Raw genomic sequence first — 17490 nt, forward strand, 5'->3', positions numbered from 1 at the left:
TATTTATTTGGTCATGAACTGGCTTTCAGCTTCTTATGTTGTGAGTATTTCTTACAGAAAGAGCGACTGAATTGTAAAATTTTACAGTTAGATACATTACTATAGCATTTAAACTAACAACTTAAGAAAAATCATTTTACAGTGGAGCTGTGGGAGGCTTTTCTATAAATTTCTTGGATCTTGATATAGATATAAGTATAAGAAAACATGTGTTTAGCATTTACAGAAGAAACATAGCTATTGGTACAGTAATCCCTGCATGCTCCCAGCATCCAAATCAGCCTTTCAAGCATAATTACAAATCGTCAAACAAATCACTTCCAGTAATGGCTATAACTCTGCCCTGATTGATAATATTCGTAAAAAAAATGGGTGGGGAGGTGGGTGGCAGAAAGATGACCCTACTGGAAATAATGGGAATCAACAAACATGACACAGAAAGCCAGTCTAGAATTAAATGATCAAACTCAGTTTCCATTTTCCCCCTTGTTAAATTAAGATTTTGTTAAAAATACGAGATTTAGTCTGTAAATTAATTTTATTTCTCATAATTTGTTATGTGTATCTCTGTATAAAATTTTTGTTTCCCTTCACTTTTTTAGTTAACGTAATTATCGTAATATTTTCCTATGTAAATACTTTGTCTTTTTTATACCTTCTGTGCAAATAATATCAGAGTAACTCGTGCATCATGTTTACCTGTGTTTGTGACATTCAGTTGTCACCTAAAGATAGTCTAAGAAGCTGAAAGCCAGTTTGCGGCCAAATAAATATAATTTCGCAGAACATTAAGAAGTGTTTTTAATATTACTGTCACGTTCTGCCAAGTACTGACAGAAAATTCAATAACTTTGTAATTTTCTTCAGATGCTTACATATTAATCAACGACATTATACTCTGATGAATAATGCAGACATGTCATTAGTGGGTACCGTTGGACCGCTGAAATGCACGATTTAGGTTTGCGTGAATAGATTTTTTGTAAAACTAACTATACGGCAAGGCTGTTCATCTTCTTAATTTGAATAAATTTCATGTAAATTGTCTAAAATCAGCTTTTTCTGTGTGTGTGTGATTTTTGTGTGTGTGTGGGGAAGGGAGGGGGGAAAATTTTTTCTTTCTAGCTTTGTGTAATTTTTTCCTTATGTTTACCCCAGTTTTTCTTTTTAATTTAAACTTTTGCATGATCCTATTTACAGTTCTCATGAAGAATGTGTCATTCCTAGTTATGTGAAAGTAGTATTCAAGGTGTTTGTAACTTCTTCATATTGTAATACTGTCATTTTTGGGTGCCCAAAATGTTCATCATCATCATCATAATCATAGTTGTGGGTTGGGTTTTAAAGAAGGTTTTATGACAAGATGCACATAACTATTCCCCTGCATTTACTTTTAATTCTTTTGAAGTAAGATGTGGCTGGGTTTTGCTGTGTAGTGAATAGTAGTCATGTTTGCTTTTTTTAGGTTTCTTCTGTCTTTTTCTCTCTTTTTTAAGAAATTAATTTACTTTTTAAAATAACTGTTTACAATGAAGACAAATTGTTCCATCATCATCTTTTTGTGTTTGTGATCAGTGATCATTGCTTTATTACTGAGATGTTTTACTCACATGTTATGTAGCTTCATTCTTAGTGTAACTTCTTAGGTGACATTTAGTTGAAGTTACTATCCCTATGCTGAATTTATCATCCATTATGAATAATTAAGGGATACCTATCTAAGGAAAGAAATTCCAAATATGGTGAACACAACGAAAAATGTCCCCACAGACAGCTCTGCAGAAGCTCACTATCTTTTGTTTCATGTCTTTTTAAACATGATTCATGTGGTTTGCTACTTGTTCCATGGTTTTTAAACAAAGTATTTTGTATAAAAAGAACAATGCTGAAACAAATTTTTTGCAAATATTTGAATGTAATGCATTTTGTGAAGCAACTGAATAGAAAATGACCTAAAATTTCCAATAGTCCTATAGCAGGAGAAAACACAATAGGGAACAAAAACACCATTAGTTATATTTTCTCGAGTGGTGTCCCATGCTTTGAGGATTATTCCTTTATCTTTGTGTGATACTGAAGCATGCCTTTTGCAAAATGAAATTTAAAGATGTAATTATGCATTCTGGTACCTTTGATGGTTTGACTAAAATGTATTAGCATGCGCACCTTCCCCCCCCCTCCCCCCCCCAAGATGATCAATATATTTCACAGTGTGTAACCATGAAATTTAATGTAGATGATAGAAAAATTTTAATTTGATTTCAAAATGGTAGGTAGCAATTGTCATGTCGTGCCACTACAATGTGATCTATGCCGAAACCACCAAACTTTCAAATGCTGTAAATTGGAACTTTTTTTTTTTTTTTTTTTAAATTGACATAGACCCATTGCCATGTAAGCTGCTTAATATGTATATGCTATTTGCATCTCATGGCAGGTGCCTGGTATGATTATACAAATGTGAAAAGGGGCAAATAGACCTGTTAACACTTTCTTTTTCCTCAAGAAGTGTACCTCATTGGTCAGTATGAAGTGCATAATGCAATTAAAATAATTCATTTCAAAGTGGGGAAAAAACTAGTCCTAACTTTTTTGACTATTAGTTTCTTCCTTAGGGAGGGAAAAAATTATTGTAGGGAAGATTAGAAGAGAGAGGCACATCACATGCAACCCAGAATGATAGGGACTCACCTGTTGCAAGGATGATGGTAAACCTGCCTCTTCCCTAATCTGTCCTTTTTCTACCCTGTGGAAAGAACTAATAGTTTTAAAAACTTGGACTAGTATTATCACTTTTAAATGTGTTGGCAGTATTGGAATTTTGCCTTCTGAAGTCAAGTACTTACCAGACATTTTCTCTCATTGTGATTTTATATTTTTGTTAAGTGAATTTTACTTTTGATACAAGTAAATTAACTTTTAGACCAGTACAAACATTGAAAAATGTAATAAAAATGTTAATGAGTACTGAGTGAGTGGTTAAGGCAACGATTCTTTATTAGCTATTGATCACATGTAGCAGAATGGGCTTCACATTGCTATGCAATGTCCGCCCCTGGTGGCTGAGTGGTCAGCGCAACGGAATGTCATACCTAACGGCCTGGGTTTGATTCCCGGCTGGGTCGGAGATTTTCTCCACTCAGGGACTGGATGTTGTGTTGTCCTTATCATTATTTCATTCCCATCGACATGCAAGTCGCCGAAGTGGCAACTCGGAAGACTTGCACCAGGCGAACGGTCTACCCGACGGGAAGACCTAGCCACACGGCGTTTACATTGATATACAGTAGTAATCCCTATATTAATTACTGTTCACAGTGCATGTACAAATAATTTATTCTAAATTAACCTGTTGTACAGAACTGTAATCATAATTTTATGACTCAATTTCTGCACCACTCATATCCAAGAATTATCCCGGACTGTGGAATGGACTGTTAATGAACCATTTAAACAACTTACATTTAAAATTATTGAAAGGAGCCTTGATTGCGGAATGTGGCAATTTATTAAAAAATTTAGACATTTCACTTTGTGAGAATTGCTTGTGTTTTTTTTTTTAATTTAATTTCTTTTTTTTTCCATCCTGTGCCAAGGAATGTCAATACACTTCTTGTTTCTGGTGTCATGGCAGTATGTTCTCTTTGGTGTCAAACTCTGCTCTTGTTTTCACATGTAACAATGATGCATAGATATAAACTTTATCACTGTCATTATTTTGGTCTTAACAAATAAAGGGCAGCAGTGTTCCTTTGGACAGATCTTACATATTACTCATAGCAGTTTTTTTCTGAATCAGTAATACACCACTGATGTGACTTGAATGACCCCATAACAACCACCCATAAGATATGTGAGATTGGAAAAGTCCAAAGTAAGCTGCCCTAAGATATTAATTTGGCTACATATGAGATAGGACACCCTATATATCTTTCTGCAAATGTGATTAATATGGGGTTGCCAGTTTAGTTTGGACTCCATGTGGATTTCAAGCATTTTTACAGATTTTGCTTCTATGTCTTTTGTTAGTCCCAGCAACAGGTGTTGAGTTTTCTCTAGAATGCACAGTAGTTTTCTTCTTCTTTTGTTTCAGTCTCTTTGGAATATGTTGGATCAATCATTTTTTGTGTGTTCTTTCCTCAGTGTCCAACATTTCCTCGTTCTTTCTGATCTTTACCTCTCTTCTTTCGAGATGATGCGTTTGGGCTTTTGTGTAGATTTGTCTTGGAACTTTATATTTTAATCATTAGTAATTAATTTAGCTGTTCAATTGATAAGTGTATTTTCTGAAACCTTTAGTTCTAAAAGATCTTTCTCAGTTTATTTAAACGAGTTGGGTTTTGTTTTGCAGCTATGGAAAAAGACAAAGATTTGTTTGGTTAATCTGTTAGAGTTCATTCTGAGAAGATGCTCTTAAAAATTCATTCTCCTTTTTCTCACTGCGTACGAAAAATTTTAGACTTTGTTGTAGAGAATTTCATTTTTGATGTATAATATCTTATTATCTTGGAATTTTGGTCCTATGATTTTCCTTAAAAATTTTCTTTCCTTTATTTCAAGTTTCTCAGTTTGGCCTTGGAAGTAGTGTTCAGTGTTTCTGCTGCATACAGTGCTTCTGGCTTAATCACTGCCTTGTCATGTGTAATTTTGGACTCCCATGAAAGGGATTTTTGTTGTATTTATCTTTTGTCAATTGGAAGGCCAGTTCAAGTTTATTTTTTCTGGATTCCATTGCTTTGCTTTCCTCAGCATTCCAACTAATCCATTCTGAGATATTTAAATTCTTGTACTACTTCAGTCTTTTGTTCTTCGACTTTGAGGTGTTTATGTGAGTTCTTGATGTTTATCATCTTAGTTTTTTCGAAGATGTGAAAACCTATCTTAGGTGCTTGTTTCTGTCATTCAAGACTTTGCTCCTGTGCTTCTTCTATTGTCTCAGCAAACGGGCTCATATAATATGCAAAGGAAATGCAATTTACTTTAAGGTTCTTCCTTTTGCAACCCAATCTTATACCACTCATTATATTTGTGTTCCATTCTCTGACTACTTTCTCAAGCACACAGTTGAACAGCAATGGTGAGAGTCCATCCCCGTCACACTCCTGTTTTTATTTTGAAGGGTTGTGATTGTTCACCCATGAATTTAACTTTCGAAAATGTATTTGTGTTTTTAAGGGTCGCATTTGTGTTATTAGTCATATCCTTATCCAAACCCATTTCTTCCGGGACTGCTAAAAGAGATTCTCTGTCTATTGAATCATATACGTGTTTTGAATCAAAGATGGATGACATTGTGTTTTTGTCCAGGATTTTTGCTACATCATAATGTTATTGAGGTTTAGTATTTGTTCCGAGCATGATGTGCCCTTTCTATCCCTCCCTGGTATTCCCTGATTTGCGGGTCCAGTTGCAGCTCTGCCTTGTTCAAAAGGATGTTAGAAAGAACCTTGTATGTTATATACAGCAGTGATATTTTGCTGTAATTGTTGGGGTCTGTCTTTGTCTTTCTCGGGGATAGGGTGGATGAGAGCTGTTCTCCATTCTGCGGGGGCCTCCTCTCCTTCCAGCTTTTATTGGAAAAACATTGAAGGGATGTAATTGCATTTTTGTCAGCTTTTTTACATAGTTTTATTGTTTTTCAGTTCTGAAATTACCTTTCGTAGTTCTTCAGTCATTGGTGGTTCTGAATCCAACTTCTCACTATTATTTGGGATGTATTCAGATTTTTCAAGGGTGGGTTCACAATTCAGGAGCTTCTCAAAGTAGCCTGCTAGTATCGTGCAGTTTTACGTGTTATTGTGAGTGGTGGTCCCGTTTACACCTCAAAATTGGAGGGTGGGAGCTTTGTATCATGATAACCTGTGTTTGAACATTCTGTAAAAGCTTCTTGTGTTATTTTTAGTAAATTTTTCATAGATTTGGAGAAGTTTTGTTTTCATGAGTCTTCTTTATCCTTTTTATACTTTTGTGTACCAGTTTTTTTAACTCTAATGAAATTTAAGCTGCTTCCTTCTGTTTTCTGTGATTACCAGTTTTGCCATTTCTTGTTCCAATGAGAGCATCATGCTCTAGCAACTACCAGGTATGTTTATTGTTTTTTATGTTGGATGCTATTCATTCGGTTTTCATAATGACAATGGTATCCTCCCAACTTTGGGTCTGAATCTTTTCTGTTGCTTTTGTGAATTCATCTGATTGTAATATTTTTTTGCTGTTGTACTTTTGACTTTGGATTTGTCTTGTGCTGTGTTTCTTGTTTGGGATGGCTTTGGACTTAATTTTAGAGAGGTAGTGGTCCTAATTAAAGTTTGCGCCCTGAATACTGTAACATTCATGATTTCTTTGCGAGAAATTTCCTTGATTGCCACATGATCCAAGTTTGAAATTCCACTAGGTTGGGATTTGGGGATGTCCATGTCCTTTCATTTTCATGGTAATTTTTTGAAAGCTGTAGATTTAAGAATTAGGTAGTGTGCTTGGCTAAATTTTACTAGCCTGGTGCTATTTCTGTTGGTTCTTTTGTGGGCAGGATAGTCTCCAACAATTTTCTTATATTTTCATTCTTTACCAATTTGTGCATTAAATTCTCGAAGAAGAATGGTGATATGTTTATCCAGAATTTTCTGAATAATTTCATTTAGTTTTTCATGATATCTTTATTAATAGGGGCTAGGGCATTGATAATAGTGCAAATTTTGTTTGTACTTGTGGGTGTAAGACAAGTGTTTTTCCAGAGGGGAATCAAAATCAACTATTGAGTAAAGATATTTTTTTTTTTTGTCAGTTATAAAGGCTGTTTCAAAATGTGGTATATTTTTCGTCACTCTGTCCTACTTTCCCGTTGTATGTCCTAAAACCTTTGGCGTCGAAGCTATGTCCTAAAACCTTTGGTGTCGAAGCTATCTATATCTATGTATGGCATTTCTTGACTAGCTACTGTGAATATGCTGCGGTTCTTTAGTGTATCTGTAAAATGTTTTAGTTTTCCAATCTTCAACAATTTCTTCTTCTTCTTCTTCTTTCTTGGCTCTACAGCTCATGATGAGCCTTGGCCTCTTCTGCAGTTTCCTTCCATTTCTCTTAGCCCTTTGCCAATACTCTCCAGTTTCTATAGCCTATCTTCCTAAGATCTTTGATTACTCCATCTTTCCATCTGGCTCTTGGTCGACCACATCCTCTCTGCCCTCCTGGCTTTCCTTGTAATATTCTTTTTGGTACTTCTGTATCATTCATGCGAGACACATGTCCCGCCCACCTTAGTCTGGATGGTTTCACTATCCTTCTGATGGGTTGGTCTTTGTATATGATATACAACTCGTGGTTGTATCTCCTCGTCCATCTTCCTCTTTCGCAGATTGGGCCGATAATTCCTACAAGTACCTTTCTTTCAAATGCATCCAGTGTTTCAATATCTTTAGTTGTTAATGTCCAGGCTTCAGAGGCATATGTAAGCACTGGTAGTATAAGTGATTTATAGATAGTTAATTTAGTGGTAAGAGTCAGGAGCCTTGAGGATAGAAGTCTTGTTACGGCAAAATAGGCTCTGTTGGCTAGTATTAATCTCAGCTTGATTTCATAGGAGGTATCATTTAGATGCGTAACTGTCGAGCCCAGGTGCTTGAAATATTCAACTCTCTCAAATGTATAATTGCCCATTGTTATTGCATTTGGCAGATTTTCTCTATGTGCTTTTCCAGCTGCCATATATTTTGTTTTTTGTTCATTAACAATTAACCCCATGTTCCCACTAGGCTGTTCGAGAGCTGCAAATGTCTCTTCAATTGCTTTCTGGGTTCTTGCTATTACATCTATGTCATCCGCGTAGGCCAGTATCTGCACTGATTTATAGAAGATCATCCCCCTATTCAGAAGATTTGCGTTTCTCATCACCTTCTCCAGGGTGGCATTAAAGAGAAGACTTGCCAATGCATCCCCTTGTCGCACTCCGTTTTTAATACTCAATGTATTGGACATCATTCCTCCTATTCTTACACTACCTTGTGTTTCACTCATTGTCATTCTCACCAGCCTTACCAACTTTCTCGAGATTCCCAGTTCGTCTAGAGCTTGATATAACTGTTCTCTATTTATGCTATCATAAGCTGCTTTGAAATCTATGAAGAGATGATGTGTGCCAACCCTGTATTCATTTGTTTTTTCCAGGATTTGTCTTAAGGTGAATATTTGATCTATAGTTGACTTCCCGGGAAGGAATCCGCATTGGTACGGCCCCGTCTCCCTCTGTATGATTGGGAGTATTCTGTCAAAATGTATATTAGAGAATATTTTATATCCCAAATTAAGTAGTGTGATCCCTCTGTAATTGCCACACTCCACCTTACCTCCTTTCTTATATATGGGACATATGATACCCTCTGTCCATTGTTGGGGCATTTTCTCCTTTTCCCATATTCTGGTGACCATTTTCAGAAGGCTTCGTTCCAGCTCTGTGCCTCCTTGCTTAAACAGTTCTGCTGGAATACCATCTGTCTCTGCCGGCTTCTTGTTTTTCAATTTCTATATTGCAGTTTTCACTTCTTCTTTATTTGGTGGGATAGTGTTGATGTCTGGGTCCTTTTCCCCATTCGTTTCTGTTGGATTCTCTGGTATAGTTATACTAGGGTTGAGGAGACTATCAAAATGCTTGCACTATCTTTCGCATATTCCCTTCTCTTCACTTATTATATTCCTTGTCTCATCGTTTATTGAGCTTGTTTTACTACCAAAAGGCTTCCATGCCACATTCACCTCTCTATAGAATTTTTTTATTTCACTTTTGCTTTTCATGAGCTCCATTTCTTGGACACTTGCTTTCATCCATTCTCTCTTTTTTCTTTGGTGAGTCCTCTTTTCAGTCCTCTGTTTTTCTTTGTATTCTTCTACTATCCTCCTCGTACAGTATGATCGCAGTCTCCTTCTATATACTTTTTTTTCTTCAGTTACTATTTCGCATTCAGTATCAGACTTGCCTTGTCTCAATTCCAAGTATCTCTCTTGCTGATGTCTCCATCGTCTTTTTTATCACTTCCCACTGATCTTTGATATTGTCATATTCTCCAGCGTTTTCAAGAATGCGAGTTATCTTCTCCTGATACTGTTCTCTAACTACCACTGATTCTAAAGTTGTTATATTATATTTCTGTGCTCTGGGTCGGACTCCTTTCGCTGTGTTAGACATCCTTGCCCTCACCCATGCCCATACCAGAAAGTGATCTGTATCTATGTTTGGGCCTCTGAGACTCCTCACGTCCAATAGGTCCGATTTGTGTCTCAAATCTCTCAACACATGGTCGATCTGATTTACTGTGTTTCCATCCGGCGAGTTCCATGTTCCCTTATGTATTTCTTTATGTTGGAACAGTGTTGATCCTGTTACCATATTTCTAGATGCTGCAAACAATATAAGCCTTGTTCCGTTCTCATTACTTGTTGCATGTTTGCTGTCAGGGCTAATTATTGGTCTATAAATCTGTTCTTTCCCCACCCGAGCGTTTGTCTCCAGCTGTTATTTTAATATCATGCCCTGGGCACTCATCATATACTCTTTCCAAAGATTCATAGAATATTTCTTTCTCTTCTTCTTTGGATTCTTCTGTTGGTGCATGGGCATTAATTATGGAATAGTTAAAGAATTTCCCCTTTATCCTGAGTGTTGATAATCTTGGACTAATGGGTGTAAATCCCATTATCAAATGCTTTAATTGATGGTGTACAACAAATCCTGTCCCCAGCTCATGATTTCTTTCGCTGCAGCCATAGAATATATTCGCCTCTTTCTTTTCTAAAACTCCACTCCCTGTCCATCTAATTTCTTGTAGTGCTATTACACTTTGCTTCAGATTCATTATTTGCTCCAGCATTACTTTCAGTGCTCCTGGTCGATATAGGGATCTCACATTCCAAGTAACAGTATATAGATCTGATCTACACCTTATATTTCTCTTCTTCCGTATTTTCCCTCCTTCATTTACTTGTATTCCATCCTCTTTGTCCTTTTCCATGCCAGGTCCGTCTTCCTTCTTCCGTCCGACTTTACTTTGTAGAAGTTTCGCAACTATTGGTTTTTTACAGAGCGGGCTGTCAACCCTGCGTCCAACCCCTACCAGGGGACGGGTGATTTTTAATCAGGGTTTTCTTCCCTCAGCATTTGGAGATCCAACTCCCAACTGCAAGGCAGCACTTCTTGTTTCGCTAGTTTTGGTCTGCCCCGGGTATTTTATTTCCGCAGTGTCCACCATATCCCATGAACATTCCCCAATCCGCCACCTAGGGAGGTGCCCGATAGGAGACTTGCAACTCCACACAGGCTTCAACAATGTGTTTACATTAAAAAGTTACTATGTATGTTGAAGTTTGGATGAGGTTCCAAGACACTCTGGCTTGTCTGTCTGCAACGTTGCAGACTCTTCAGAATTCGAATGTCTGTTGATGTTCGGTGGGTTGTCCACCTGGGGTAAAATAGTTTACATTGCACACTTCCGTGATTGATGAAAGTTATTTTGGGAGTAGTCACAGAGCCACAAGAAAATACAACCAAGATTGTGAGTCCTGGAGGTAGTAGTTCAGCTTTCTCTGCTGTTGGAAATCTGTTTTTCCTCTTGCACCTTTGAGAACGTAGACCATGTATCACCTAGTAACCCTAGGCAGGGGCCCTTACTGGATGCTACCATCTGAAGCCAGATGGATCCAGGTCTATTTATAAGGTGTTACTCCTTCCCCCTCCTCCTTTCCTCATCACTTGCGAGATGAGGCCCTGGACTTTGAACCGGTGGTGGTGAAGTTGACAGTAGCGTATCACATGAGAACCATTTTCGTGTTAGAGTGTGTCTTATGATTTCTGGTGTAACCTCAACATATCTTGATTTGTGGTGACTAAAGCTGTGTCATTGGCATAGCAAATAACTGACTGAAAACCAACATAATGTGGCAATTCTTTAATTGCAACAGTGAAGAAGAACAGTCCAAAGACAGAGCTTTGAGGCAAACCAGATGTGGCTTTGTCAGGGAAGAATGCCTATTTTGAATTGACATTAATTGCCTCCTGTTGTTTAGATAAGAATTAATTATTTCCAGTGCTGTATTATTTATTCAATAATATTGTAGTTTGGCAAGTAAGATATCACAGGGGATACAGTCAAAAGCCTTACTCAAATTGCATAGCTCGAGAGACAGTATTCTTATTTTCAAATCCAGTTAATGTCTGATTAATAATCTCAAGGACAGCAGAAGTGATTTTTTCCTTGTCGAAAACCATGCTGTCTACTACAAAGGTCATGTTTTTCAAAATATTCATTAAGTTCTAAGTGGAAAAACAGATTCAAATTCTTTGAAAAAGATTGTGGCAGTAGACACTTGTCTGTAGTACTCAGGGAAATGCTTTTTCTTCATTTGATATATAGGTACTCAAATTCTAGGCATTTATTCATAACAAAAGCAAGTGGTTTGCAAATAAGATGTTTTGTCCTTTTTATTGTGTAGTTAAGTAGCCAAATAGTCCATGCTTTTCTTGTTAGAAAATTTTGAAACAGCGTTTGCTATATCTGTGGGTGTGACAAGATCCCAATGGAATTCATGACCTCTACGAAGCTGATCACCAAGTATGTTAGTTGCTGTTGTGCTTGATTTGTTTATTTTAGATCTTAATTAATTTACTGTAGTAGTAAAGTATATATTGAGCTCTTCTGGCTAAAGCAGAACATCTTTAGTTTGGGTAGAAGTGGATTCTTGTGTTGTAATATCCTAGGCAGCCTTACGTTTGTTCGGAGCTGCTCCTACATAATTTTCATAGGCAACTTGTTTGTCAAGTTGGGATTGGTAGTTCTGTTTTTTTACAGATAAGCTTAATAAGAAATGTCATACTGATCTGTTCCACATTTGCTATTACTTTTATACATCTTTTACAGTGAGAGTGTCTTTTCCCCCGATATCAGCAAGGCCATTAGTTCACCATTTAAGCTTTTTACATTTTCTGTTTGGTTTCAATAGTTGATTTATCTATGTCATTTTCATAGACAAAGTCCCAGTTTTGCATTTCTACGGCAGTCTGCGAATAACTGAATATGTTCCTCTTTCAGATCTCCAACCCATATCGTGCTTTGATTCTTATTTGCAGTTACATAATCATTATCTGGCAATGTATAGTGGTATGTCTGCTATGCTGACATTGTGTAGATCTCTTGAGAAATTAACTACAATAGTGTCCAAACAGGCATTCCCACATGTTGAGCTATTGTCAATACAATATAAATTTAATGCTCTGAGTAGGTTTAAAAATGTTTTTGAGTCGGTCTCATCTGAACGGGACAACTCTGTTGAAATCCCCGCATACTGGATCATTTGTTTTAAGTTTTAAAATTTTTTCTGGCCAGTTGTTCAAATTTCTCAAAAAATTAACATCACTATTTGGGTGTCTACTCAAACTGACAATTAAGACATTCTGCTTGATTGGTCTTATACAACTATATTCTACATTTAATTGAGGAGTATGAGCTTACATCTATTTTTTAAAAAAGTCTTTGTATTTTCTGATAAATATTGCAACCCCCCCCTCCCTCGCCCCCATTTCTACACATCATAGCTGCCAGAGTGTCTTCCTTAGTTGTGGAATAATCTACTTGATTTTCTGTAAGCCAGTGTTATGAGATGCACAATACATAAATTTTTTTTAACCCACAAAAATTTTCCAAACCTAGTAATTTATTCCTAATACTGTGAATGTTGACTTGCATGAGGGTAAGTAATCTTCTTCTTTTTTTTTTTTTTTTTTTTTTTTTTTTTTTTTTTAACCTGCTTTTTACATGAAGTATTTGTACTTTGTGATGACTCTGGAACTAAACTCTTACAACCTCCTTGACTGTACAATTTGTTGAGCCCATTCGTTTATTTGTTTCAAGCCTTTTCTCAATTATTCTGTCCACCTAGAAAAAGTTTCCCTTTGCAGTTTAAATGTAGCCCATGTTTGATGTGTAAAGATCAATTAATATTGCCTATTTCTATAACATCACAATTATCATACCGTGAACAAACCTGTATGATCGAGGTGTTTATCTTGTGTACTTCTCTCCTGGCACATGAACTTGAAATTAAATTGTGTCTATGAGGTATTGTAACAGTAATTTAATGTTTTGATTGGATTGCCACACCACTTGAGCTGCTTAAACATGCAACATGGTTTATTTCTTGCCACGTTTAGTTTTTGGGCTGGTATCGTCTAGGACAGCACTCGGTTTTGCTCCCTGTTTCATAATTCCAGTAGCTGTGGTGTCACTATTTGTGTCATTAAATACACTAGTTAATTTCCTGCCGTGACTGTCCGCCAAAATCGGCACTTTGTAGTTATTACCTAGTAGATTTTTGTTTGAATTGCCTCTGGCTTTAACTAGCAATTTAGTTTTCTGTTGTTCAGGAAAGTGTTTGTTGTTGTCATTGTTAATATTGCAGTCAGTGTCTGTGCTGCTTTTGTGACTTGACGTGAATTTGAGAGATTGTTGATAAAATTCACATCAAGATTAAGATTTTCTGTAGTTTCCTAAATACTTCAGGCAAATTTTCATATGTTTGCTTTAAAAACGACAGAGCTGATTTAATTTTAGAGTCCAGACGAGGCTCAGTCTCCAGTGAACCTTCACGGGTGAGGTATTATACACCAATCATTTCCTGCAAATCAGGATTGTAATTTAAATTGTGAGGGATATATAATAAATCATAATGTGATTTTCTTGTAACACAGTTAGTACTTAAACTCAGGGGCTATATTTGTATTAAATTTTATGTTTCAGGTATGTTATAGATGCAAAGTGGTATCGTAATTTTCAACGATATGTGGGGCTTGATCAAGATCCTGAAAATCCCATAATGGAAGAATTTCCAGGTCCTATTGATAATAGTGCAATTCTGACAGGTATGTGTGCAATATATTGTTTCTATTCCTGTAACATTGTGTTGCATTTTTGAGTTTTGTTTTATTTGACTGTATGTTTGGGGACTGCTACTATGTTCTTTCTTGGTATTATGCATAAAATCAGTAGTACTTCGTGCTAGCAATAGAACTACAGAGGGAATCAACATCTCCTTGTAAGTTAAATGATGGTGATGGTGTTCGTTTTCAGTTTCTTTTCTACTTGTTCGCGGAATCTTGAGTTCAGTTTTTGTTTTTCTCTACTCTCTCTCTCTCTCTCTCTCTCTCTCTCTCTCTCTCTCTCTCTTTTTTTGTGTAAAACTAAAGTAGCAATGCTGTATGGAATATGACCTTGGTGGCATAGGGTTAAATACCAACTGGCCTCAACATTTTGCAGTTTACAAAGATTTTATCTTTTTTTCACTTATTTTTTTTCTTTTGTGGCTTTGCTATGTGTCTCTTGCATTGTCAACACGACAATTACTTCTAATATAATTGTTTTAGTTTCCTTCGGTCTTCCTTAATTTTATATCTTCACATAGTGATTGTCAGTTTCTCCTGTTCCATTGAAGAATTCTTATGTAGGAACTTATAGCATATTAAATGTTTTATTTTGGTTTCCATGATGTGTCTCCATCTTAAACTGGACGTAGTTAAATAAAAGTTAATTTAAAAAATTCTAAATTGACTCATCCACATCAGTGTGGTATATTCAGTTTGTGACCCATGGGATGTTCAGCCTAGAGTAATTATTGGAGCTATGAGCATTGTTTGACATTACATTTTTTTGTATGGAAAATTTAAGTATTATATGACACTGTGTCATGTACATGATGTCCCATGAAAAATGGTCAATGTTCAGGGTATAACAAGAATGATCATTTGAGGCAAGAAAAGGATCTAGTAAGCAAGGGCTGTAAAATGCATACCTTAAAAGCTATGAGCACGTGTTTAGTGGAAGAGGTGTGTTTAACGGCATTGAAGATGAAGAAATGCTTATAGCTCTTTAAGGTATGTGTTTTAGAGCCCACATTTACTAGACTTTTTTGCATCAAATGATCATCCCTGTCATATCCCTGAATATTGGTTGTTCCTCCTGAGACACATTGCATAAGGGTACTTTTCTAATGAAAACAGCTCATATCATGAGGGGGAATTCATTGTTTACCTGAGTTGATATATAACTTTGTTTATGGGAACAGAACACACTTGGAAATTCTGAAGTTTATGAATTGTGCCTGGATATCATTAGTGAGTGTTTCTAATAAACAAACAGTTGCAGTCACTTCAATAGGCAAGTTAGCAAACTGTGCAGCACTATGAATGACTGGTGGAAGCAGTGAAGGGCTCCTGCAAAGATTGGTCAGTGAGTGCGTAACTACCGTTCATCTTTCTTTGCCAATAAATTAGTGAACTGCAGAAACTTTATGCAGAACATGAGTTCACACAACCTTTTTGTATCCCTTGTAATAATACCAATGCTCATGAGGATTCATTCAGAGAATTGATCCCATTCTTCAGGTAATATTGACACTGGGCCATTAAAGTCGAGAAAAAGTTACCCTTGCAAAAGAAGTCTGATTTACACTACATAGAGCAGACTATAAGATTGAGCATAACATTCTTAGATAAATAATGTAGTGGGCAGTCTGGTAATAGGATACTCTGTAGTATATAGTAGTAAAAGGCATGCCAAATTGATCTGATTATTTCTACATCCTTGAAGAGACCATACATACTTGTATCTAGCAAGTGCCCTCCATAGGTCCCTTTGGAAGAATATGACTAGTAGCAAACCTCCTCTCCTTCACTCTCCCCCACCCTCGCGACAGTGCATTTTTGGGATCACCTTCATGGGCATTTAGCGTGCGTGGAATGTCCATTGTGCGACATCCTAAACCGCTTTTAGATAGTCTATGGTACATTTAATTATAGATCCTTGTGGCGATATCTAGCAGTCTTCACATTGACCTCATGATGTTTCACTGCTGTTTATGTTCTGTAGGTAGGAGGTTTTAATAATGTGACTGAACTGTGTATGTGAAATGTATTATTTACCAAAGTTTTTTCTGGACAACCTGAAGTATACTACCTGTCTGCAAGAAAAGCAGCAGAGAAAATTTTTTATTGTGTTTTACTACTGATGTACCTCCACAAAGAAGTTTAGTATATTTAAGAATGGATGAACATATGTGCAAAATTAAGATCCAAGTCTACCATATATGTCAGGCAATTGATCACATTAAAAAATTATTAAATTACAACATATTACCAACTGCCAATTATTGGGATTTGAAACAGGTTTGTGAGAATAGAAAACACAGCATTATCATGCAGAAAAATAAAATAAAATTGTGATGCTGAAGGTACAATTGATAAGGTATAAATCACATATTGAACAGATAGTAAGGGAAGAGAGAGGTTTGGAAGCTCCATCAGTTTGCATAAACAGAGGCTGAAACACCACCAGTGTGACATAGTATTTGATATTGACAATACTCCTATTCTTGTTGAAAATTTCCTAAAGTAGAAGTAATGATCTTTGCTGAAGATGCACACAACGTAAGTAGTTTCACGAGAGAGATACTAAAGTGGAAGACCGAAAAGAGCAATTTTTCAGTACAATATTAACTGGAAGTTTTGCTAATGAACTATCACATATAAACACAATAAATGTGAAAGAATGTGCAGGACTTTAAACATATTTATTAATAAAAAATTAATAGGAACACCATTGTTATGCATATTTTGAAACACTCCAATTGAGGAACCTTCATTATGCATGTGAGAACCAATTTTAGTGATGAAAATGTGCTACAAGCCTAATTTGAACTTTGCATCAGCAATTTCACCAAGAAGGTGTATAAAAATTACAATTTATCCCTTCTGAAGTTTTTCAGGAAAAACTGCCCACAATTTGAAAAAAATAATAGTATTTACAAATAGAACATGTGAGATAAAAAGGTGCCCCACTTACTGAACTCTGGTCGCTTAAAAATATTTAGGCTTATAGGTGCTGGTGTGCATCTGCATATGTTTTCACCCCATTGGCTTTTATTTGCTTGTTTACCTTATTTGTGATTCAATATTTCCCTTTCAGTTATTATAGATATTTACACTGCATCTCACAGGCATTTTATAAAACTTCATTCAGCAGTGTTCCTTTTTAACACTTTGAACAGGTTTTAATTGTTTGCAACTAAAGTGTGCAACATTTGTTTCCAGACTATGGGGAACTCCGAGAACATCTTTGTGAAGAGAATGATTTTGTTCTAGTGCCAGATGAACTTTGGGTCTTATTAGTAAAGTGGTATGGCGTTATTTACAATCAGAAACCAATTGCAAGGAAGGTATGTTAACAGTTCATTTGTTACTAACTGCAGTAATTTAGTATTGGGGTTACATATGAGATACTCTGGCTCCTTCATGATTAAAGATAAGAAAAGTTGAACAATGGGGACAAAAACCATGTTACATGCTCATATAAATTATGTTTTTATCCGTTTGTGAATAGTGCATGGAGTACTATTTACTTTACATCTTGTGAAGTTTTCTAGAGATACTTTGTGCAAGGATGATGCAAGCTGATGTAA

The 17490-nt window shown here is 36.2% G+C and overlaps 1 protein-coding gene across 6 annotated transcripts in view; it reads left to right on the plus strand.

Moving 5' to 3' along the window:
• The window catches only part of LOC124555039 (ubiquitin carboxyl-terminal hydrolase 15-like), a 185935-nt gene that overhangs the window by 15112 nt on the left and 153333 nt on the right, over positions 1-17490 (plus strand). For 5 of the 6 annotated variants that reach the window (XM_047128805.1, XM_047128806.1, XM_047128807.1 and 2 more), the window contains exons 2-3: positions 13779-13900; positions 17123-17247. In XM_047128805.1, coding sequence (XP_046984761.1) covers positions 13779-13900; positions 17123-17247 — 247 coding nt within the window. Of the gene's footprint in view, positions 1-13778; positions 13901-17122; positions 17248-17490 lie in introns of those variants that run through there. The other variant, XM_047128810.1, reaches the window with a different exon arrangement.

Source organism: Schistocerca americana, chromosome X (genome assembly GCF_021461395.2).
Source record: "Schistocerca americana isolate TAMUIC-IGC-003095 chromosome X, iqSchAmer2.1, whole genome shotgun sequence".
NCBI lineage: Eukaryota > Metazoa > Arthropoda > Insecta > Orthoptera > Acrididae > Schistocerca > Schistocerca americana.